A 27,039-nucleotide genomic window follows, 5' to 3' on the forward strand; every position below is an offset into this window, starting at 1 on the left:
TTTATTATTTGAGTTAAAAACTTATTCAATTTATTTCTCAATGAATATAAACAGTACTGTATCATACATGATTAAATGTAATACTTAATATTATACCCTAGTATAAATTTCACCTTTTATTTACAGTGGCGGTACTCTCTACATCCTTAATTGCACATATTTTATATTATTCAACATTAAGCTTGTAAATTTTACCTTGTCATTAAATATAATACATGCGTGGCATTATATGTGTGCAGGATATTATATGCAGTTGTGACGTCAGAGATTCGGAATACGCACGTACATCTTAGTCACTGTAAGTGCGTATTCCCTTCACTCTATTTCAATCTGCCGTTTGTGGGTGTTGCAGCATGCTTACAATGGCGAGGCGCATGCGCTGTGTCGTGAGTTCCAATCCCGCTTGTTGTGTGTTTATAACGTTATTAATGTGACTGTAATTTATATATCTATTTACATATTGACAGACGTATCTTTAAAATTGGCTCAAAGTGAACTGCAATATTGGTCAAAAATATTGGTTATTTTTGTCCCAATCTTCTGAAGGAAAGTACAGACTATAAATGGGACTATTTTGTGAATTGTGATGAAAGGTTAATACTGCAATATATTATTCAGTAAACAACACCACATTCGCATTAGCAAAGGCAGTGTAAGCTAAATATGCTGCGATACCTATATTCATAATATTAATATAATTACACGTAGCCCATGATTCAACAAGTCCAAGAGTGATCAGTTGAAAATATACAGGCCGACTCCTGGACATTACATGAAGCATATTGTAAACTACACACATATGAAGCCATATAATTAATATAAGATAATTCTGTCTGGTACTGTAAGATATATATAATGCGATAACTACAATATTTCTACATACTTTATGTCAATGTAAGGGGGTGTTCATCATGGTCATTTCGAGCTGACATTTTCAGTCAGTTAGTATGGTTGATTGGTTGTTTAGTGTGTTTGCCTGCAGTGGTGAGATGCTACACCATGTGATCGAGTTCGAATCTTGCATTGAGTGTTATGTGAATGTTTGCTGTTAATTATGTATACCGCTCTTGGTCATGTTACCAATTGCTTGGCTACCTTTTTCATTAATTGCTGAACAACTCTGTCTCCTTGTCATTCCAACATGACAAGTTTCTGAGTCCTATCCAAGGTCTGATTTACAATATTAGTTGTTTAAAAAGTGTAACCAGAACAAAATGATTTACAGAAATAAACCAATGGTCTGAACAATGGTCACATGACCAAGAGTTGTATCATTTCCGGAACTTTACACTTCGCCGTTTGTCTCTATGTAGAATTATAATCAAGCACAGTTGTTTTTCTACATGCAATGACATTCTAAACATATTGTAATAATTATAACATTCACCATACCAAGCAATCGGTGCTGTAAGCTAAACATTGTGTTCTACTCTGATTTAGTAGCTTCAATTACAATCAGTTAAATAAGAATCATTGTATCAGAGATAACAACATGAATATGCATACGTCGATTCATCAATACAATTGTTCAGTCAAGCAGGCTTGCTAAAATCTTTCGTTTAGACTCATTTATCGTACCAATTCGAGCGTGTGCAGTAGTTAGATTATCTAACACTACGACATCTCCTTCTTGCCAGTGGAATCCAACTGCCTCCTTCCACTGTGCAATACGAATACATGACATTTCTTCTTCGGAAAATTCTTCTCCGTCACCAAAGCTAGTGTGGAAGGGATACTACAATAAAAAAACGCAATAGTTTAGCTAACTCGGAAATATATGTCATAACAATAGGCTGTAAGATACGACAGTACACTACAAGCCATGGAGTCTATATATATAGACACACACACATCTCTTCACTTCTATTCGCTGATGATATTGTTCTAACAGCTATTAACAAAGAAGACTTACAAAGGTCATTAGACACACTTTATGAATATACAAAACAATGGGGTCTACAGTTGAATATGAGAAAAACAAAAATTATGATTTTCACAAAAAATGGTTATAAATCAAAAAATACAGAATTCTCATATGGGCTAAACACGATTGAAAAAACAAACCAATTCACATATCTAGAGGTAACATTTAATACAAATGGGGCAATGAACATGACCATGGAAAGATTGGTAGATAAAGCAAAAAAAGCTGATGCAGCAATCAAACCAATATTAACATCAAACAAGTTAAACATGCTTTTATAATTGAAATTATTTGAGGGCATCCAGACACCAATTTTAACTTATGCTGCAGAAATTTGGGGAATCAATAGCAGACCAGAGTACTGGGACAAAACGTGTACAGAAAAACACCATTTAATGTTCTGTAGACGATTATTAAATGTTAATAACAGAACAAGTAACATTGGTAGTAGAATGGAAATTGGACGACTACCATTACTAGCAAAAATACAACTGAATGCAATCATATACTACCAAAATATTATTAAGAATGGCCCAATCAGTCTAGTATATGATGCAATAAAAGATCAACAACAAAACAAATATAATGACACATGGTTAATGAATCTGCATAAAATAAAACAGCTGTATGATATTAAGAATTTAGAAACAATTAAAAAAGACCAGTTTAAACAAAAAGTGAATGAATATTACAATTATAAATGGAAGCAAGATAATCAAAGACCAGATTCAAAACTAAGAACTAAGAACATTACTGGACATTACTGAAGAAAAATATAAATACTGAACCATACATTAAAATCCTTGATAATAAAGAAAACATTGGTCTATTAGCAAAATTGAGACTAAGTGCCCATAAACTAAACATCGAGATGGGAAGGCACAAAAGACCAAAAATAAAAACAGAAGACAGAAAATGTACTAAATGCAACCTACTTGAGGATTAAATTCATTACATCACAAAATGTGAACTTTACACAGATGAAAGAGAGTTGTTATATTCACATTTTCACATCAAAGAAAATTAACAATTTTCAACACTGTACAAACAAAGAAAAATTCATTCATATATTGAATACAAACAACAAATATTTACTAACAGAGCTTATCAAATTTATAAAAACAGCAAATACCATTAGAGAAAACCACCTAATGGGTCATTAATATTTTTTTTTTTTTACATTATTTCATGTAACTGTATTGTAGTAGATTTTAGTTATCTAACTTGTTTTGTTTATTTTAACACCTTTATTACATTTCATAAACCAAAATAGATATGTAATTCATTCTATAAGGTTGTAATAAAGAATTATCTTATCTTATCTTATCTTATCTTATAGAGAGAATTTGAACGAGGGCTTTAGGCCAGAGTTCTAATTCTCATAGTCACCGAGGGGCGTGATCTAACCGACTTAGCACTGGCCAATCAGCCCAAGAAAAGATTCGTATTAGCCAATCCAATGATGACATTTTGACAGCAATCAGTGTGAGATAACATTTTAGTACATTATGTAACATTTTGTCAAAATGTTGCAACGATGGCCTACGTGCTGCCAGTAGTGTCAGTTGAATCGTGCGCGGTTCTCTGTAACTCAATGGATACTTTGTATCTCATCTTGGTGTTATAAATAAATTGTTGCAATGAAAATCCGCGGTGAAATATAACAACACTTTATCGCGATTCTGATTGGTCGAGGGCTGTTGGCCATGTGCTAAGTTTGATTTGTGTTCTTGGGATTGTAAATTCTCATGTATCCCCTGCTACAGACTTTACTCGTTCACAATTATCATATCATCCTGATCTCAAATTCCATCTGGATGTATAAAATATATTGCTCTCACCTTCATCAAATCTCTTGATTCATGTAAATATTCAGGGTGAACAAAAAAGTAACTGGCATGATGACTGCTTATTTGGTTAAACCATAACTCTTTACCAGTTTTAGGATGTTTAATTGTTGCTGGCAGTGTGTAGAAATAAGTAAGAGAGTTATCATCTTGCCAAATAAATTCATAACCTGCAAATAATAACAATACTTGTCAATCACACATTCTGCCAGCACAGATATCTGCCTTTGATGATATCAACTGCCGGACAATAAGAGTAATGACACATTCTGTCAGCACGGATATCTGCCTTTGATGATATCAACTGCCGGACAATAAGAGTAATGACACATTCTGTCAGCACAGATATCTGCCTTTGATGATATCAACTGCCGGACAATAAGAGTAATGACACATTCTGTCAGCACAGATATCTGCCTTTGATGATATCAACTACCGGACAATAAGAGTAATGACACATTCTGTCAGCACGGATATCTGCCTTTGATGATATCAACTGCCGGACAATAAGAGTAATGACACATTGTGTCAGCACAGATATCTGCCTTTGATGATATCAACTGCCGGACAATAAGAGTAATGACACATTCTGTCAGCACAGATATCTGCCTTTGATGATATCAACTGCCGGACAATAAGAGTAATGACACATTCTGTCAGCACAGATATCTGCCTTTGATGATACCAACTGCCGGACAATAAGAGTAATGACACATTCTGTCAGCACGGATATCTGCCTTTGATGATACCAACTGCCGGACAATAAGAGTAATGACACATTCTGTCAGCACAGATATCTGCCTTTGATGATATCAACTACCGGACAATAAGAGTAATGACACATTCTGTCAGCACAGATATCTGCCTTTGATGATATCAACTGCCGGACAATAAGAGTAATGACACATTCTGTCAGCACAGATATCTGCCTTTGATGATATCAACTGCCGGACAATAAGAGTAATGACACATTCTGTCAGCACAGATATCTGCCTTTGATGATACCAACTGCCGGACAATAAGAGTAATGACACATTCTGTCAGCACGGATATCTGCCCTTGATGATATCAACTACCGGACAATAAGAGTAATGACACATTCTGTCAGCACAGATATCTGCCTTTGATGATATCAACTGCCGGACAATAAGAGTAATGACACATTCTGTCAGCACGGATATCTGCCTTTGATGATATCAACTGCCGGACAATAAGAGTAATGACACATTGTGTCAGCACAGATATCTGCCTTTGATGATATCAACTGCCGGACAATAAGAGTAATGACACATTCTGTCAGCACAGATATCTGCCTTTGATGATATCAACTGCCGGACAATAAGAGTAATGACACATTCTGTCAGCACAGATATCTGCCTTTGATGATACCAACTGCCGGACAATAAGAGTAATGACACATTCTGTCAGCACGGATATCTGCCTTTGATGATACCAACTGCCGGACAATAAGAGTAATGACACATTCTGTCAGCACAGATATCTGCCTTTGATGATATCAACTACCGGACAATAAGAGTAATGACACATTCTGTCAGCACAGATATCTGCCTTTGATGATATCAACTGCCGGACAATAAGAGTAATGACACATTCTGTCAGCACAGATATCTGCCTTTGATGATATCAACTGCCGGACAATAAGAGTAATGACACATTCTGTCAGCACAGATATCTGCCTTTGATGATACCAACTGCCGGACAATAAGAGTAATGACACATTCTGTCAGCACGGATATCTGCCTTTGATGATACCAACTGCCGGACAATAAGAGTAATGACACATTCTGTCAGCACAGATATCTGCCTTTGATGATATCAACTACCGGACAATAAGAGTAATGACACATTCTGTCAGCACAGATATCTGCCTTTGATGATATCAACTGCCGGACAATAAGAGTAATGACACATTCTGTCAGCACAGATATCTGCCTTTGATGATATCAACTGCCGGACAATAAGAGTAATGACACATTCTGTCAGCACAGATATCTGCCTTTGATGATACCAACTGCCGGACAATAAGAGTAATGACACATTCTGTCAGCACGGATATCTGCCTTTGATGATACCAACTGCCGGACAATAAGAGTAATGACACATTCTGTCAGCACGGATATCTGCCCTTGATGATATCAACTACCGGACAATAAGAGTAATGACACATTCTGTCAGCACAGATATCTGCCTTTGATTATATCAACTGCCGGACAATAAGAGTAATGACACATTCTGTCAGCACGGATATCTGCCTTTGATGATATCAACTGCCGGACAATAAGAGTAATGACACATTCTGTCAGCACGGATATCTGCCTTTGATGATATCAACTGCCGGACAATAAGAGTAATGACACATTCTGTCAGCACGGATATCTGCCTTTGATGATATCAACTGCCGGACAATAAGAGTAATGACACATTCTGTCAGCACAGATATCTGCCTTTGATGATATCAACTACCGGACAATAAGAATAATGACACATTCTGTCAGCACAGATATCTGCCTTTGATGATATCAACTGCCGGACAATAAGAGTAATGACACATTCTGTCAGCACGGATATCTGCCTTTGATGATATCAACTGCCGGACAATAAGAGTAATGACACATTCTGTCAGCACAGATATCTGCCTTTGATGATACCAACTGCCGGACAATAAGAGTAATGACACATTCTGTCAGCACAGATATCTGCCTTTGATGATATCAACTGCCGGACAATAAGAGTAATGACACATTCTGTCAGCACGGATATCTGCCTTTGATGATATCAACTGCCGGACAATAAGAGTAATGACACATTGTGTCAGCACAGATATCTGCCTTTGATGATATCAACTGCCGGACAATAAGAGTAATGACACATTCTGTCAGCACAGATATCTGCCTTTGATGATATCAACTGCCGGACAATAAGAGTAATGACACATTCTGTCAGCACAGATATCTGCCTTTGATGATACCAACTGCCGGACAATAAGAGTAATGACACATTCTGTCAGCACGGATATCTGCCTTTGATGATACCAACTGCCGGACAATAAGAGTAATGACACATTCTGTCAGCACAGATATCTGCCTTTGATGATATCAACTACCGGACAATAAGAGTAATGACACATTCTGTCAGCACAGATATCTGCCTTTGATGATATCAACTGCCGGACAATAAGAGTAATGACACATTCTGTCAGCACAGATATCTGCCTTTGATGATATCAACTGTCGGACAATAAGAGTAATGACACATTCTGTCAGCACAGATATCTGCCTTTGATGATACCAACTGCCGGACAATAAGAGTAATGACACATTCTGTCAGCACGGATATCTGCCTTTGATGATACCAACTGCCGGACAATAAGAGTAATGACACATTCTGTCAGCACGGATATCTGCCCTTGATGATATCAACTACCGGACAATAAGAGTAATGACACATTCTGTCAGCACAGATATCTGCCTTTGATGATATCAACTGCCGGACAATAAGAGTAATGACACATTCTGTCAGCACGGATATCTGCCTTTGATGATATCAACTGCCGGACAATAAGAGTAATGACACATTCTGTCAGCACGGATATCTGCCTTTGATGATATCAACTGCCGGACAATAAGAGTAATGACACATTCTGTCAGCACGGATATCTGCCTTTGATGATATCAACTGCCGGACAATAAGAGTAATGACACATTCTGTCAGCACAGATATCTGCCTTTGATGATATCAACTACCGGACAATAAGAATAATGACACATTCTGTCAGCACAGATATCTGCCTTTGATGATATCAACTGCCGGACAATAAGAGTAATGACACATTCTGTCAGCACGGATATCTGCCTTTGATGATATCAACTGCCGGACAATAAGAGTAATGACACATTCTGTCAGCACAGATATCTGCCTTTGATGATACCAACTGCCGGACAATAAGAGTAATGACACATTCTGTCAGCACAGATATCTGCCTTTGATGATATCAACTGCCGGACAATAAGAGTAATGACACATTCTGTCAGCACGGATATCTGCCTTTGATGATATCAACTGCCGGACAATAAGAGTAATGACACATTCTGTCAGCACAGATATCTGCCTTTGATGATATCAACTACCGGACAATAAGAGTAATGACACATTCTGTCAGCACGGATATCTGCCTTTGATGATACCAACTGCCGGACAATAAGAGTAATCACACATTCTGTCAGCACGGATATCTGCCTTTGATGATACCAACTACCGGACAATAAGAGTAATGACACATTCTGTCAGCACGGATATCTGCCTTTGATGATACCAACTGCCGGACAATAAGAGTAATGACACATTCTGTCAGCACAGATATCTGCCTTTGATGATACCAACTGCCGGACAATAAGAGACAATAAGACAATAATTATTTTTGACATTTTAAAACAATTTCTGTGATTGTGATGGACAGTGTATAATTGCTGTAGAGAAAACTGACCCTCCACAATCTTGCTAAACTCAAGTGCTCAAGGTGGAGATATACTTGCATTCAAAGAAAAATCAGACACCCCACAAGCTTGATACACTCAAGTACCCACGGTTGATATATTGTTGTACTCGCAAACATAACTTAAAACATATTCAATCTTAGACTAGTGGATGTTTATTATCAGCAATTCTTGGTATAGCTAATTACAAACTATTACACTTAATCAATAGATTTGGAATGGAAAATATATATTCTTTTTGCTTATTTATGACGTTTGTGAATTATATCATATACATTTAAGATATCGACATTACCTTGTTCAACGCAGAATGCTTCAACTTCTTTTCTGTCTGACGTCATCATTATATGCTGCCATGACTGATATGAGCTAACAGATTTGTCACATAGGTTTCTATAGTAACGAACACCTTTACGTTGTAATTTTTCCAACAAAGCTGGGTCCAGATTTTTCAACACACTATCCATTTTAGCAAATGGCGTTTCACCTCCGTTGTTCGGTTCTGGGGCACGTTCACAGAAGAAAAGTAGCTAAAATGTAAGTTACATCATTTTTATATTTGAATTTTTGAACACACATAAAGTCATGCATGCTAGTGTTAGTTTAAAGCGGGGGAGTCGTTACCTGCGCATGCGTCAGATGACCATAGCGTGTCGATGTTAACAAACAAGCGTCTACCTATGAGCCTTTGCGTTTTTAGCTTGTGTTGTTATCGTCGCTTGGGACTCAATTCCCGCGCGTGCGCAGGTGACGACCCTCCCGCTTCAAACCCCTTCTACTTGACTCGTGATACGTGCGCCTACTGGATTTTTTAGCGATTATATTAGTTGGAATACAATTAATTCTAATAAATTATTTAAATAAGCTTTATATAAATAAGGAAACATATACAAAATGGACTACAAAGTATAACACAATGTATAACCAGACTCACCTTAGAAGGCCAATATCCTAAATTTGACATTTCAGTATGCAAATCTATCGTAAATTCTCTTGGTTCGTTACTGGCTGTCATGACGTAATCAGCTACTTGATGTCTTCTTCCAGCCCCGCCCCTGTATTTCAGACTCTGAAACCCTAGGTGATCGACAAACTTGCTGAAATCGTCCGCACAGGTCAAAGGAAGCCCTCGAAAGAGAATAGCACCTTCAAAACAAAGATTATAACTATACTATGAAGAACAAATACAAATGAAATTATATTTTTATTGCGGTTACTAAATGAATAAAAATGTAATCACATTAATATATATTAGCAAAGACATTATATAATTTATGAACTTGTCCATGATTGGTCAACAAAATATATGTATTTTTCGAGTATGAGCTGTGCAACATTATTACACATGTGTATGCATTGACAATCACTCAGCTGCACACAAAAAACTGAAATTGAATTGTAAGCAACTCGAGTCCTGAAAGTAATTTCGTGGCGAATACCTCGTTTGACACCTTGTAACAGGAGAACACATGGGACTATTCTCTTTAAGAACTGTTGTAAAACTAGTATAATTGGGAGCATATTATTTTAAATTCTATTTCAACACAAAGGACACGAATTGGTTGAGGCAGATTAATAAGTTTTATGCTTACTATTTTATTTGAATGTTGTATTCTATTTTTTATATCAACAAGTTGACACGGAGGTAGAATTTCGATTTTTCATTACATTTTTGATTGAAAATAATGCTGTATTTCATACTTCATGAAGTTGACAATGTAACATAAATAAAGTGATTTAATAATGTATAAAATTGCATAAAACAGTGTTCAGTAGGTTAATAAGGTATGTTTTATTGTGTCTAGTTTTATATATCAGCGCTGTTCATAAATGGCCAGTGGGTCATAAAAGTGATAATTTTGAATTTGCTGTCTAATTATGCGAAACTGTATGTATCACGAACTAATTTATACTTAATTTGTATTTCAGGGAAAGGTAGTGAGATTGTTTGAATGAATAATTAATTTTACAAAGTAAGCTAAATTGAGGGAATTATAACGGAAACTACTAATATTGTTGTATATTGATAAATACACTGTACTGTGATTTGTAATGAACTGAAAACACTGTTCTTGTTGCATGCATCATAGTATTGGTTTGATGAAACATTATAATTTTGTAATACACATGCGCACTGGTTGTTTTGGTGACGTACTACAAAAATCAATCCAATGCGTATTTATTGGTTATGATTTTTTTTATTTAACGAATACGGTTGTGTCTCGAAAACACAACATTTATCGGAAACTAAGTTGAGGGAATTATAATAGAACTACCAAATATGATGTCTGGACAATGTGGAATTTTGCTGTTTTGTGAAAAAAACAGTATTTTTATCAAGTAAAATTACATTTATTAAAGTTAATGTTTAAAAATGAGTTGTTGGACACAATACATGTTTTGTAATTTCATTAAACTTCTTTCTGTCATATACTTTCAATTCCAAATTGGAAAAATATAACAAATTATGTGTGTGTTTTTTCTTAATTACTTACATGTAATCGGTAATTATGAGAATTGTTATTGGGTTCCATATATAATATACTAGTATTTCGTTATAGAATAGTCATATTATATTTCGGAATTATCAAAATCAGATGTTTTCCTATTTATTTCCAAAAAAACGAAAGAATTTCACCATGTCGTAAACGAAATGTCTTTATCGTTTTATTTACGCATATACGTAGAACATTTACGAACAAACGACATGCAAAAACATATACTGTTATCGTCTGATAGCAGAACTGCACGTGGTACCGATCGATCAGAACCTAGCGTTTCGATGGACAGCGCACGGTTAGAAACAAATATTTGTTTTATTTTCACTGATTTCCAGTAATAAACATATTAAAATTTATTTACATTTACATGTACATTATTTTTATGCGAAACCTATCATATAAAATATGCAGTGAGCTGCTGCTACGTTTAATGGTGAAGACAAAAATAATTTCGCTCATATTTTGCATCGTGACTTGTTTTAATATAATATTCATAAAATTTGATATTATATTATACAACATTTCAATTTCCCGAATACGTCATTCTGATTGGTTGAGAATGTATTTTCAAATATGCAAGCCGTGATAAAATACACCGTATACCACGGTTTTTCATGTTTATGTTATGACTATATTTCTGCTTAATGGTGGTTGCCATGACATCTACTGATAAAGGTTAAATAATGAGGCCAGATGGCAGGACTGGTTGAGATCCGTCGACACGTTCTCATGAGCTTGTGATTTCAAGCTTATGCAGTATCTTGGTCTTAGTCCAGAACTAATGATGTATATTGATGTCAACTGTGGAATGTTATTGCAAGACCATTAGCGCACATAAATATAAACTGACGTTGACACTATGATAGTGATTTTCCTAATATAGTGACGATTAATTAATTGTGTTATGATATGTAAAACTTTCGTGTGATTGGCTGGTCGTTTGGAGGCAACGCCTCAAAGTCTCTTATACTCTATTGTAATTGGCTAATGGTTGATAAGTTAATAAAATGATTTGAAGTTGTCTCGAAGAGGGTCCACGAAGCCGTCAGAGAATCGAAGGTGACACGAATTGAGCTTCTGTGTGTTTTTTGTGAGTCCAACGTGGAGAACATCCGAATCCCGATTATCTAAGTAAAAGGTTTCGAAACATCAAAAATACCTATCACATTTACAAGTTAGGCCCCAAACGCGAATAACACACAGTGTTGATAAATCCTGCTGTCAACTTAGTCTGCCAAAATATATATATTGTACGTTACAGACATAGAACGTAACCCTTGGGTCTTTGGAGTTCAACAGAGACGCACGATTTTTTTTTTCAGAATTACGGAAACGATGCCAAAACAAATATCACCATCTGCAATGGCACGCTCATAAACCCGGAAGTGTTGCGACCCTCAAAACGCAGTCGTGCTGGCTACCGTACTAATCGTTTTCTGTATTTATTTTTAACTATGTCAGCAGAGACGCTTTTACTTCGCTCGTGTGTATATGTCGTAAATTGTGCAAAATCTCGTTGTATAGATGCGTATACATAATTTTACAAGGTTTACGTGGCAACCACGGGTATGTCTAATCCTGACTTAGTAATAACATGAACTGTATGGCAGTTTATTGAAACACTTAACATTTCTCGGAATTAATTAAAATGGTTACACTAACTACTAGAATACATATTTAAAACTATCTAAAGTACGAAAATTATTTTTAATAAAAACTACTATTGAAAAAACACGTCGAGAATGCGCGTGAGACTTGTGGCGTTCCACGACAAAATGGCGGTGTATGGTAGCAATGACTTTGGGGTATTGTCCGCAAGGATCGCTGGGAAAAAGAATGATTAAGTAGGGCACTCCTAACTTACCTGCGTTTTCAAGGGAATTATCCATTTCTTTTCTGCTCGCCATCGCCCAATCGTCAATCTCAACTTTACTGTCAGATTCTTCTGGGGTCAGTACTAAAGGGAATGCTGTCGATGGTTTACCGAGAAATTCCGGGAAGTTTGGCGTATTCGAACCCGGTAGGTACGGTCTCCCAGCTAGACGCGACGGTGTATATGTTGGTATGCTATCGTTGACAACAAAGCGAGGATTTGTAGAATACGATGCCCTTGCTAGTATACGGAAATTGTTAATAAACTGTCTTTCCACTGATTTTGGGACTGCACTGGTCACCAAAGACCGGTACATTTTCAGTGAATGTCTCAACATGGTGTTTCTTCGGCGGGAAGTGGCGTCAGTACGAACAGTAAACTTCACCTGTTGAAAAGAACAATGCAAATCAATACATTGTCTGTCTTTTACCTCTATGGTCCCACACACTGACAGTTACATGTTGTGACGGATATAATCGGTCACTTTGTGAAAAACAAGCAAGATGAACTGAGTGTCACCTCGTTTATGGATATTAATAGCGAAAAACTCGGTTACTTTAGCAGATCTCAACAAAGTTGAACTATAGGTCGCTGATTGCTATTAATGAATCCTCGAGTTCATTACCACCTTTGGTCAAGTGACACTTTGTTCAACCACAACTCTATGAACCTATTCACAAACCGGCATAGTATTAGCTTTATAGAAAATGATAGTAGCATTACACCGGATAACGTACCAATATAAACACAAGTTTATTTGGGGTCACGGTAACGCATGTTGTTAGACATCCACATATACAATAATGTGTTTTATGTAGGAGATGTTGGGAGTGCGGCATTCCAAACTGTTTGTGTACTGAGATACCGCGCCTTGCAGTATACCCATCTACGATGTCCCAAAACAACGGGGACACGGCCCAAAATTATTAAAAATTAAAACTTTCACAACTAAACGTGTCAGTGAGAGTGAATAGACAACTTCTATGACTGGAGTGACTAGGGTACATGGCATTGGGCGTCATAATTTGTCTACTTACCTGTCGTCTGCCAGTATATAAATGAATCTATAAATACTTGATCACGTGACTATCGCACGACTTGCAAAGCGGATAGTGGCTGGGCTGATTAGAGGTGCCCTAGTTCATCCACAGAAGTGATTTGTTATTGTGAAACAACAATTTACGATAAAAGACTAAAGTCGTAAAATGTGGCGTGGTTCACAAACTGCCAATCACTTTGGGGTCAAGGCGAGGTCAAGTCATTAACTGATGCAGGAGGTAACATACTTCAGTGTCCCACACAGCCATAACGCGGCTACATGTTGATGTGCTAGCAGTGTAATTCGCCAAACGACGGAGTTATGGTAACCTACATATTGAGACACAACCGCGGAGAGGCCCCAGAACAGAAGACTGGCTTACCGAGACAACTTAAATTGTAGTATTTTACAATAGCCACTATCTTATTGTTGGCACCTTACTGGCAGTCATATTGGTTTCTAAAAAAAGACTCGTGGGCGAGTATATGCATTAACATCGTCGCCAATTCGTCCTGTCTTTGTATTCCGCAATCAATAAAACGAACATCATTCCTAATATACACCACATTTACGCTGAATTCATGTTGTGCGTAGAGCCACTTTTAGTACACGAATTACACTATATTGTTCCCTTTGTGTGTTTATAACAAAGACAGTTATTGTTAGGTTTACGACTGGAGTTATACATGTTGAGCTGCGAGACAATGGGTTTATAGGCAATACTATAATATAATTAAAACAGATCCACCAGTGCAATCTAGTAATGGTCTAATATGAAATTATGGCCACATTCATTTAAAATGTTACAAAAAGAAATGGAATTCGGCACACAAATACATACCAGACGTGTATGACGGGTTAATATGGCTTATACATTATTCCGATTTCAGAGCCACGCCTACTTTAGGACTTCATAGCTTTAAAAAAAACTCTACCATTTTAATAACTCACAGAAACTGTCAAACCGTGCAGCATCTTTGAAGTTCACAGTTGGGAATTATGATCAGTAAAGCGATTAATAAATGAATTATTAGTAAAACTAAAAACATGCTTTTTTCGTTACTTGTATTTGTATATCTTTCATTTGCATTTGCCGAGTAAGATTACCAACTTGACTATGTCTGTGACGTTTGTGTCAAATCTTACGTCAGAATTACAATTCAGAATGATCTCTTATGTTAATGACATCACCAAATAACAACGTGGTATTGTGATTATATTTGTCAGAAAAGTTTGGTTCGTGCGTTTTGTTCCAAACTATATTTATAAAACAAGATCACTCGTAGAAGTTTCCATTGACAATATCTGAATTTAGCTTGCTTAGTAAATCAACAAATTTGTCATTCATATATTTTTACTAGTTTTTGTGAATTAAAATTTAATTATAATAAATTGAGTCTCCATATACATGGTTCTGGGGAAGATTAATATAAATACTTTTTACGTTAAACTTTCGAACAGCATAAGGTGGTCAGAATTCCACCTTCCATACCAATGTCATATCGGTCGTACGGACACCCATCATGGGAGTTGTCAGAATTCCACCTTCTATACCGATGTCATATCGGTCGTACGGACACCCATCATGGGAGTTGTCATAATTCCACCTTCTATACCGATGTCATATCGCTCGTACGGACACCCATCATGGGAGTTGTCAGAATTCCACCTTCCATGCCGATGTCATATCGGTCGTACGGACACCCATCATCGGAGTTGTCATAATTCCACCTTCCATACCGATGTCATATCGCTCGTACGGACACCCATCATGGGAGTTGTCAGAATTCCACCTTCCATACCGATGTCATATCGGTCGTACGGACACCCATCATGGGAGTTGTCATAATTCCACCTTCCATACCGATGTCATATCGCTCGTACGGACACCCATCATGGGAGTTGTCAGAATTCCACCTTCTATACCGATGTCATATCGGTCGCACGGACACCCATCATGGGAGTTGTCATAATTCCACCTTCCATACCGATGTCATATCGGTCGCACGGACACCCATCATGGGAGTTGTCATAATTCCACCTTCTATACCGATGTCATATCGGTCGCACGGACACCCATCATGGGAGTTGTCATAATTCCACCTTCCATACCGATGTCATATCGGTCGCACGGACACCCATCATAGGAGTTGTCATAATTCCACCTTCCATACCGATGTCATATCGGTCGCACGGACACCCATCATGGGAGTTGTCAGAATTCCACCTTCTATACCGATGTCATATCGGTCGCACGGACACCCATCATGGGAGTTGTCATAATTCCACCTTCCATACCGATGTCATATCGGTCGTACGGACACCCATCATGGGAGTTGTCAGAATTCCACCTTCCATACCGATGTCATATCGGTCGCACGGACACCCATCATGGGAGTTGTCATAATTCCACCTTCCATGCTGATGTCATATCGGTCGCACGGACACCCATCATGGGAGTTGTCAGAATTCCACCTTCCATACCGATGTCATATCGGTCGCACGGACACCCATCATGGGAGTTGTCATAATTCCACCTTCCATACCGATGTCATATCGGTCGCACGGACACCCATCATGGGAGTTGTCATAATTCCACCTTCCATACCGATGTCATATCGGTCGCACGGACACCCATCATGGGAGTTGTCATAATTCCACCTTCCATACCGATGTCATATCGGTCGCACGGACACCCATCATGGGAGTTGTCATAATTCCACCTTCCATACCGATGTCATATCGGTCGCACGGACACCCATCATGGGAGTTGTCATAATTCCACCTTCCATACCGATGTCATATCGGTCGCACGGACACCCATCATGGGAGTTGTCATAATTCCACCTTCTATACCGATGTCATATCGGTCGCACGGACACCCATCATGGGAGTTGTCAGAATTCCACCTTCTATACCGATGTCATATCGGTCGCACGGACACCCATCATGGGAGTTGTCAGAATACCCACGGGTGACGCCGGTATTAAAATAATGTCAAGCGTATCTTCACCTATTGCTATCCACAAGTGTGGTTTCTAAAACAATACCCGTGTCACTTTTAGCAAGTATGTGGTATATGGGCAGCTGACAGTGTATGACACCACGTGTATTAATATAATTCGTAAAACATTATCACCTGCGACAAATCAGCCAGTAAAAGCATTTCACCACAATGTGGAGGTGCTAAAATCAGTTTTGTAATTTTATTCAATGTATTTTCGGGAAACTTATGCGGGCGTATTGAATCACTGTCCTATCATAAAAGGTGTTTTAGTCATGCGATGTATCAATTTGGATCACGTGATTTACCCTATAAAAAGACATGCTACTTTAGATAGACAGACTCAAATATAGACTCAGAGAGACTCAGATACAGACTGAGATAGACACGGACAGACTCGGATATATACACCGGACCTGGTCCACTTGTTTGTCCTATGGGCATGGCCGTTTGGCCAACGCCCAGATACCACTATTGTACTCTATGTCGTTTTCCCGATGTCACCATCCGAATAAAGATCACCGGTTTATACCACTCAGAGCTCCAGTCTAAATTCACTATTGACACAGACTAAAATTTCTCTTTTGATTTGTGTTGTATGGTTTGAATCGTGCCCCCAGTTTGAATAGACCGCTTTAGATTTAAGATTGATTATAGTAGATTTGTGAAGCTAAAGTCAGTTTTGAATGGTCTATGGATATGACGAGTATTCGTTTTCTTCGACAATCATTGTAACATAAGTATTATCCCACCCAACCAGAAAGAAAATTATTAAAGCCATTAGGCAAGTAGTTTTTAAGAGGTCGAAAATAACCAAAAGTGACAAAAATATTCGCTTAATATAGAGAATTAATGATATCTTTACAAAATGAAGAAATCTGACAGGTTCGTCCAACATGCCAAGTATCAAAGCAATCAGACTAGTTTTCAAGAAGTGAAATAAAATATAATTTATACCAAAAATGGCAAAATATTAGCTAAAACAGAAAATAAACAAATGAACTGACATATCAAATATCAAAGCTTGTAGTTTTCAAACAAATTAAACAAATAGTTCATTTCGCTTAAAATTAATTATCTTCAGGCACCTCGGGTAGAGGTCCAACCAAGGTACTGACTTATCAAGTATCGAAGCAGCCGTGCCAGTAGTTTTCGCGATGGTCTAATGCAATCATTAACGTTGGACGGACGACAGACGGACAACGAAAAACGTCAATGTGAACAGTTCCGCTTTGTCATCTTTTCTGACAGCAGAGCTAAAAACTTGCAAGGAGAGAATTCTTTCTTAGCAAGAATGACTATCGTTGAATCGATAAGGATCTCAAATTAAGTTTTACACCAAAAAAAACAATAACAATTCATTTTCATTCAATAAGCGTTATTATATGCCATCAATCATCGGAGATACACAATTAACTCTGATGTTGAATGATAATATACTAGGACAGTTATAAAATGGTCCACATTTTTCTGTTTTGCAAATGATTACAAGTAGTATGTCTAGAAAACTCTACATTATGAACATAATCGTGATTTAAAAACGAAAAAAAACAACAATAAATACTACTAATCGTATTTTATAGTAAATAAAATATGCACTACTTTGGTAATTTGAAATATCCTAATCATCACGCTGTCACATAGGTTCCCCAAACTGGACGTATGGAGCAAGGGATAGGCGCCGTTGGTGGCGCTATATGTCTATATTGTGTTTGCCCAAAAGTGGCCAGTTTAGTATGATAGCAACTGTGTCGTTTTAGTCATCTAATTACCACAATAGAAAGGCTGTATGTCGATGCCAACATATACATGGTTGTGGTGATTTTTGGTCAATGCTATTAATAATTCGATTCAAATAATATTCATGAGTAATGTCTACGTCATTCAAGTTTTTGGGTTAATAATAATTATTGTGCTTGAGACTTTGTTTATCTGCTCGTCTATTAGTCATAAGTGTATTGTTGATAAAGTAAGATAATACATTTGAGCAATAATGTTTTTCACCTATGTCATTAAAATAATAATGTGGAATGTACAAATATACAATGTTAATATATACGTAGACATGTTGTCAATTAGGTATGACGTCACACTGTAGTGATATGCATTTACAAAACTCGGCATCATCATACTGAGAAAGTTTACAGTCCGATTTGCCACTACTGTAAACAAGTTGGAAATATTTTGCACAAAATGTAGGGTGTACCGTATACACCAAAAAAGAAACATATGCGGGGTAAAAGTATTGATATATATTTACATTTCCGTATACTGCAGTGTGAGAGTTTTTCACTGTCTACTCGGAGTATATACCGCCAGTTCGCCGGCCGTCTTGTTGGTATAATTCGAATGATCGTTCGTGAAACTCTCTTGCGATTTAACCAACAGAAACAATGACAACTTGAAATTGCAAACATGCATAGTGGTGTATTATTGTAAATAATTTATATTTTTAACAAATATTAAAAGATAAACCGTTCACATACGATTAAGTTTTGGGGACGAAAAGACATGCTCAGTGTACTATCACGGGGAAAATCTTCTTTCCTCTGGGTTCTCCTCACGCGTCAGGGGGAATCTCGTCTCGTCTCTATATCGCATCCCCTTGAGGTGCAGGATCGGGAAAGTCACTTAAGCTTTACAGTAAAATAAGACACACACAACGAAATACGTTCAACTCTCGTCTTAGTCAGTCAGTCGAGTACTCTATAAGACACAGCGCCCTGGGGAAAAGTCCCCAAGACTATCGCAAGGCTGAACCAAGACTCTCTTTAGATTGCGTCAAGACTCGCCCCAAGACTCTCCAGGACTGCGTCTGTTCTGGTGTACTCGCCAAGACCAACTAAAACAACTTTATTCATTTTCAAAACATTAACCAATTACAAAGCAGTAAAAAGACTCTAGGGCGTAACCTTCAATCATACAGCCAATCACACTAAGTACTGAACACGTCATATCTTTTGATTAATCCTTCACTACGTTAATAACTACGAATACTAACTGTCAGAAATAGTAGTCCGAATAGCGACGGTTATCTCGTAATTAGTTCCAAATCACTGAGTCGAGTTCCGTTCAGAACCTCAAATGGGTACGAAACGATGACAGACATAACACAGCCATTCGCTAATAATCAGCAAATTAAGTCGATCAACAGATACGCAAAAACAAATTCATCACAGTACACAGGCGGTGGCGTGTTAGTGATATATTTGACTGTATTTGTGTTGTACATAAAATACGTAAATAAGTTAATGTATAACGGTAAGTTAATGTATAATGAGTATTGGGGAGGGGTCGTATAAGATACGTTCAAGATACGCGTGTTCAAGGTTTTGTTAGACTTATGTGGGCGAGTATAGGGATAGTTGGTACAAGATGATGCTTACATTATTCAGAAAGACACTAAGCAATAATACAATAATACAATACACAGGATGTAGTAATTAAAGTCAAACATGATCCAGATGTTAGGCGACAGTTTAGCCTTGTATTTGATCTAGCTATTAAAGTGTAACTGAATTGGGCCAATTGACTTTTTTGTGTGCAAAAAATAATTATAAACAACATTATGAAAAAAAATCAAGTGAAAATGGTATATAAATTGTGTAAACAGTCAATGATATTCCAAAACCGGGCCACGCCCCCCTCTCCCGTCACCTTCGAGTTTTTTCGGCATTACGAGTGTTGCCGAAATGGCGCCACCAACGGGACCATAAAGCAGGAGATTGCTAGCAGACAAGATTGTTAACCATTTTCCATACGCAAGCGTTTAGTAAACCAGCATACAGTACAGTTCTCGCGAAAGCTTTGGCCTTTGTGGCATCATTGTCGCCTACGCATGGCTTCATTGTCGCCCCAGCATCGCATCATTGTGGCATCAGCTTCGCGTCATTGAAAATTGAAGCTGTGCTCGCCTCGCCTATTTTGTGGCATCATCGTGGCCTCGGGTTCGCAGTCTCATGGCATCAACATGGCATCAGCTTCAAAGTATTGTGACATGAGTATGACCTCATTATTTTCACACAGTAAAGGAAAACACATGTAAAGAAGTTCGATATATAATCGATTTGAAATTCAAGGCGGTAAGGGGAATAAAATAATAAAATAAAATAATCAAGAGTAAAATGACATTTTACTAAAAAGATATCTTGTTGAATTATTTTAGTGTTGCGAGTATTGGGCACCAACAACTTTGTGAAGTAAATTACAATCGGCAAGGTGACGAGTGTCGTATTGGCTGCAAGGAAAATTGTGATAAATTTAAATCACACGATGCAATCGTCGTTCGGATACAACAAAATTTGCTATATACGAAATGAAACTGTTCTTGTTATAAAATTACCTTTTTTTCACTCATTTTATTTGCTGGTAAGAGAACCGATCCCATGCCCGGACTATTAATACATGCAAAACCCACGTACGCTGCCTGGTGCGTCGGCGTTGTCGCCAGTCATCTTGATACAAAGTTCCAAAACAAGTGCGTACATTCCCACCTATGATTGGATGGTTGTGATGGCGTCGGTCTTTGATAAAATTTGACATCCAATTTTCAAAATTAAGTCACGATCAGCATGGACGTATTTGGTGACCAGCCGATGAACAATTTGAAAATTATGATTCACACGGAAGTCCTTCGATACTGAAAATCGTCGACCCCAGCCTAGTCTGGTTTATCTTATTTCCCAACTCACAAAACTGTATCTCAGCCCTGTTTTTTTTCTTTTTTTGAACTGAGGTCAAATCCCATCCGTTTGTCAAAACATGGAGCTCCATGGTCAAAATATGCCGATGTTTTTTCAGTGAATAATTGTGAAGCCTGTCACAGCGCAAAAAAACTTAGTGAATCGACGCCGGAGATTGGATGGTACGACGACCCTTCAATTTGCATCAAATATGCTTTATTACAACATCATTGATTGGATGAGAGTCACCTGATCGGGGCACGACCTGGGTCACAGAACCATATTTGTCCGTATTATCGACAGAACTTTGCGAGAGAACCACACCCACATTTTCATCCATTTTTAGCGCGGAAGTTGCCAACAAATGTCAAAAAACTCATGAATTTTATGGATTCGAATAAAATAAAGCTAGCGATTGGCAAGACTGGTTAATAATATATCCCCCGATGCTCTTCGATTTTTTTTATTTCAAGGTGAGAAATGGATAGTTGAAGTTCCATCGATTTCAAGGCGACTATTCCACTGCAATAACTCTACGCACTGTTGTAGTTTCGAGAGGTAAAAAAATATATAATAAATAGTACTTGTTTCATTATTTGGTTTTACAGCAAATTACGGAACATGATCCCGGTGAATTGCTATAAATAAATGCTGATTGTGTCGAATGGCGGACGTCGGGACCGTTTGGAGAAACCAACGGGGATCGATATTCCAAACAAATTATTGGGACACGGTCGGTGGACCTTTCAAACAAATGAAATTATTAACGAAAGACGAGATTTTTCTAGATATATACGAACATATATATACCAAATATATGCAAAATTGACAAATACACAAAGACGTGTAATATTATGCTTTTATGGTCCTTGGCTTGTCTTCTCCTTGGGGGGAAACAACAATAATTCGAATTTACGGCATCAGTGGACCAAAGCCATCAAGAACACCAGGAAATATTGGAATGGACCTTCTCCTCATAACGTTATCTGCAGTGCCCGAATCATTTATCAGTACGTATCATTTACGCCCGAATCATTTATCAGTACAATTTCATTTGTTTCGATCTTGCAGTTGTAGGTATTCGCGTCCTGCCGGACGCACACAAATTTACATTTTAGAGTGCAGATTTTCTAACATTATTGATACATTGTTCAGGGTTTTTTTATAAAAATAACAACGTTAAGATTTTCGGTCACGATGTTCAAACTCTGTGTCTGTGCCTTAACCGGGTGCCTGAATCGTCATGGTCATTTTGGGGAGGTACACGATCACCCACATCGCGTATTTTCTCGCAGGTTCAAACCTGTATGGGCCACTTTGTCTCTGGCACTGTAAAACAAAATCGTGACATCTCTCGTTGTCATCATATTCCTCGATCTCATAACTCTCGTCAGACGATGATAAGATAGATTCCGTGTCGCTTTCCGAGCACTGCATGCGTATAGCGGCCATTGTGAAACGATGACAAGTTCCCCCCGTGACGTCACAAATCACCCTTGCATGCTAATTAGGTTCTCTAGCTGAAGCCTCGTTCTGAGTCGGCCAAGAAATTGGACGTGGGCGTTTCCTTATCCAGAACATTATTATTGATTGTTTATTTAATTTATGTACATTTTTCACTTGTTTTTTTTTTCATAATGTTGTTTATAAATAAATTTTGCACACAAAGAAAGTCAATTGTCTCAATTCAGTTACACTTTAAACTTGGTATCTGGATTGTTACGTAATCGTAAATTATTAAAATGATGACGAATAACAATTGGTAAATTATAACGATAGATAACGATAAAATAATATACTTAGTCTAGTAAACAATACTAAGTCGGGTAATAAGTCGGGTATGTCAACATACAAAAAGTTCACGAAATTATTTCTAACGAATCACGATAACAAAAATCTAAGCTAATTGTTCACGACATTCTACGTTATATATCGAGTAAAAATTCAAAGTCTTAATTGTCACATAAATCACTATGAAAGGTGTCCTGAATCTTCAACTTTGCAATAGCGGCAGCGTTGCGTTGAGGACGTTGTAAAACGGGTGGTATTTGTTTTCCCACTAGTTTCGTTGTCGGCATTCCCGTCATCAGATGTATTTTCAACAGCACTGAGTTCAAGCGGATAAAGTTTACATATTGGACGGCTGGTTTTTCCCGTTTTCGTTCGAATGTCTGCCGATCTCACAAGTCCATCATTTCCAACATGTAGTTTTTCAACTTTAGCGAGCGGCCAGAGTAACCGTTTTTGAGTGTCACTGTGGACTAACACGATATCTCCGATTTTATGTGTACGGAATCGAAGCAGCATTTTGACTAGGTCATTATTGATTGACGGTCCGGTTTCCAGGCATTCATTTAAACTCGGTTGGTCGCGGTATTTCGCACTGCAGTTATATACTACTCTAATCGGTGTAGTAGACGATTGCTTTTCTACGGGATGATATGGGATATAATGTCCACGTTTTGGGTCATCATCGACGATTTTTTCAATGAAGTCTCGATTTAATTGTTCTTGGATAATAGAGTTGTAAACTTCACGCATTTCTGGACTTAAACGTTGAGCCATTGATCTGGTTCTGGATTTGGCAAGCGTGTAGTTTGTTGGGAGGGGTGCATGACTTTCCTTCCATGGTAATTCAGCGATGTACTTGTTGCCTTCTCGCTTGATTTTCGTGTCACGGTATTGTTCAAATGTTTGTTTAACATTTGTTTCCTCGTCGCCTTTGTTCGATATGCCGATGGACTCTAAGTCCCAATACTTGGTCACTAACTGTTCTTCCGATTCGGTATTGGTTAGAATTTTCATCACTGTTGTATTCATCACAGAAATAGTATCTAGTTTAGATGGTCCGGACAACAAGTAACCCAGTTTAGAAGCGACAGCGGTAGGTCCATTTCCCCTGACGACGCGATCTTCTACTATGGACCAATAGTAATCGGCCCCTATTAACAGATCGATTTCCATCTCTTCCGATTTTACTTGTGGAGCAAAACTTAGTCCGTGTAAGTAAACATGCTTCTGTACGGTTGCTTCGATGTAGTTATGTACCGGAGAACTAATTTTCGGTACAATAAGTGAACATAAAGTAATGTTGCCAGAATTGGTCTTCAGCTTTAGATCTACAGATTTGATCGCACGCACTCCGGTGTTATCTTTGCCAAAAGTACCTAAGCTTAGGTGTTCGATTTCACAGTCCGCGTTTTCAATCCCTAAACGTCTAGCTGTCGACTCAGTAATGAATGTTCGCTGAGCGCCTTCGTCAAACATAATATTACATTCTGTAGTCACGCGTTTACGGGAGATATTTCCAATCCCTGTTTTCAATAATGTTGGTCCAGACGTTGGAGTTAATTTCACATGTGTAGTATTTGGTGTTTCCGTGGTAGTGCGGGTATTCTCTCCGTGTTTTTGACTGGCATCGCAGATCGATGTGTGATGTCTTTTTCCACATTTACGGCACGAGAATTTACTCCAACATTCAGTCGATCTGTGTTTTCCACCAAAGCAATTAAAACATATCTTGTTTTTCACCAGTATTTCCATACGGGTCTTACCGTCTGACACGACTTGACATCTTCCCGATAGGTGAGATCCCCGGCAGAACACACACGGTTTCGGTTTGGCTCTGGTCCCCACATGTAGAGTAGCGGCAGTAGGAATTGGATTATCGTATTGTTCATTTCCGATGTTGATTGCGGCCAGGTTTGCTTGTATCTCTTTATAAAGAGCATCCTTCAGTTCTGTTATGGTCCACGCCTTATCGCCATGTTCACGTGAAATCTGTATTTTCACACTTTGGGGCAGTTTATCTAGAACAATAGGAACTAGTAGTTCGCCGTAACTTTCTTCAGTTTTTCCCGGAGATTTAAGGCCTCTTATATGTGTTTCTAACGAATCATAAAAGGAGCGAATACTCACAATAGTAGTGTTCGGTTTTGGTAGTTGCCACAACGCTGTCACGTGACATGAAATCAGTTTGTGTGGCTGCCCATAGCGGTCTTTCAATAGTTGTAACGCTTCCTTGTAGTTTGCGCTGCTCAGTTGTAGTCTCTATTGTTTTTGCGGCTTCACCTTCTACTTGTGCCATTAGGTATTGATATTTCTGTATATCTTCTAAGGAACTATCTTGATCTACTGCTGCATTGAAAGTGTCAATGAATGCGTTCCATTTCATGAAATCACCATCGAATTTCGGCAATTCCAGTTTTGGTAGGTTGACTTTCCGACTTGACTGGTATAGTGACGATGACGAGCCGTTGGTTAAGGTGTCCGGTAAAGTAGGTATAGGTGTTACAGGAGACTTAGTTCTAAGATAGTGCTTGATAGTTGCAACACTCTCATTGTTGGAAATATGGTAGTCATCGATCTCTTCGAATAGCTTGCTGTACGCACCTTCATCAGTTGTATTTGCAAGGATTATATCATCCAGGCTTTCTATGGTCTGCATTCGTTGTTCGATGTTGACCACCATTGTATCTAGCAGAACTAGGTCGGACTGACTTGGGTTTTCTTTGGCGAGGATCTGCTCAGCTTTCTTGAGTTGTTTAGTCATCTGACATCGATGACCGTGTCTTTTCATGGTGGTTTCTTGTACGGTCTGTTCGGGTTCTTCGTCGGACATGGTAATTTGTTATAAACTTGATCGGTCTCTGCAACGTTTTCTGTTTTCGACGACAATCCTGGTCTCGGCACCAAATGTGGGCGAGTATAGGGATAGTTGGTACAAGATGATGCTTACAGTATGATGGTTAACACACAACTGGTTTATTCAGAAAGACACTAAGCTATTAAATATACAATACACAGGATGTAGTAATTAAAGTCAAACATGATCCAGATGTCAGGCGACAGTTTAGCCTTGTATTTGATCTAGCTATTAAACTTGGTATCTGGATTGTTACGTAATCGTAACGTAGACATCATGTCTGTTCCCAACAACTTAGTACCAGTATATTTTCTTATAGAGGCCAGGCCATGTTGGGTAATATATTGCTGTTTTGATGAGTGAGCGATTCAGAACGCGATGATCACAACCTTTAATTAAGTTATAGTATCGTAAATTGTAAAAGTTAATAATTAATAAAGACACTAATCGTACGAAATTACGAACGCGAAAACTACAATTTTTTGTGTATGTGACGCTTCATTGTCCTCACGCAAAGGGCACCAACATATTGACATTTACCTGTGAACAGGACCGCAGTACAAAACTATATAATGTCATATTTAAATATTATATAACAAATTCAATTGTTATAGGCAGTAACCTGTAACCTTCATTTTGTACATGCCGATTGTTAGAAATAATTCAATGGAGACGCACCACTCGCGGCCGCCATCTTGTTCCTGTAGGCTGTACAATTCCAGAGGGGGAAATATAAAGACCGGTGATACCCCTACAAATGCGCCAATTAAAATATAACATTTTCATATCAGTGAGATTACAAAGAAATACACTACACTTACCTTAAGCGAAAAGGTCTACGCACGAGCGAGAAATAAAGTAATATGACAGAGATGTCTGTACAGCAGACTGTGATGTCAGAGCTAGGATGTAGCAAAAATCACCTCTTTGCCTATTACATAGCTCTGAATATAATGTGTGAAACAGTTTACTTACAGGTGAATATCGATCCTTCTTGTTGGTCGTCTGGT

The 27,039-nt window shown here is 38.0% G+C and overlaps 1 protein-coding gene across 1 annotated transcript; it reads right to left on the reverse strand.

Annotated features, from left to right (window-relative positions):
* Positions 1 to 27,039, reverse strand: LOC100376468 (uncharacterized). The gene is made up of 6 exons (XM_078008860.2): positions 27,005 to 27,039; positions 12,651 to 13,044; positions 9,220 to 9,431; positions 8,581 to 8,815; positions 3,766 to 3,941; positions 1 to 1,735 (listed from the first exon to the last, which is right to left on the reverse strand). Exons 2-6 carry the CDS (start codon positions 12,994 to 12,996, stop codon positions 1,529 to 1,531), a joined length of 1,176 nt encoding a protein of 391 aa, XP_077864986.1. The 5' UTR covers positions 12,997 to 13,044; positions 27,005 to 27,039; the 3' UTR covers positions 1 to 1,528.

This window comes from Saccoglossus kowalevskii, chromosome 11, assembly GCF_978046115.1.
Source record: "Saccoglossus kowalevskii chromosome 11, keSacKowa6.1, whole genome shotgun sequence".
NCBI lineage: Eukaryota > Metazoa > Hemichordata > Enteropneusta > Harrimaniidae > Saccoglossus > Saccoglossus kowalevskii.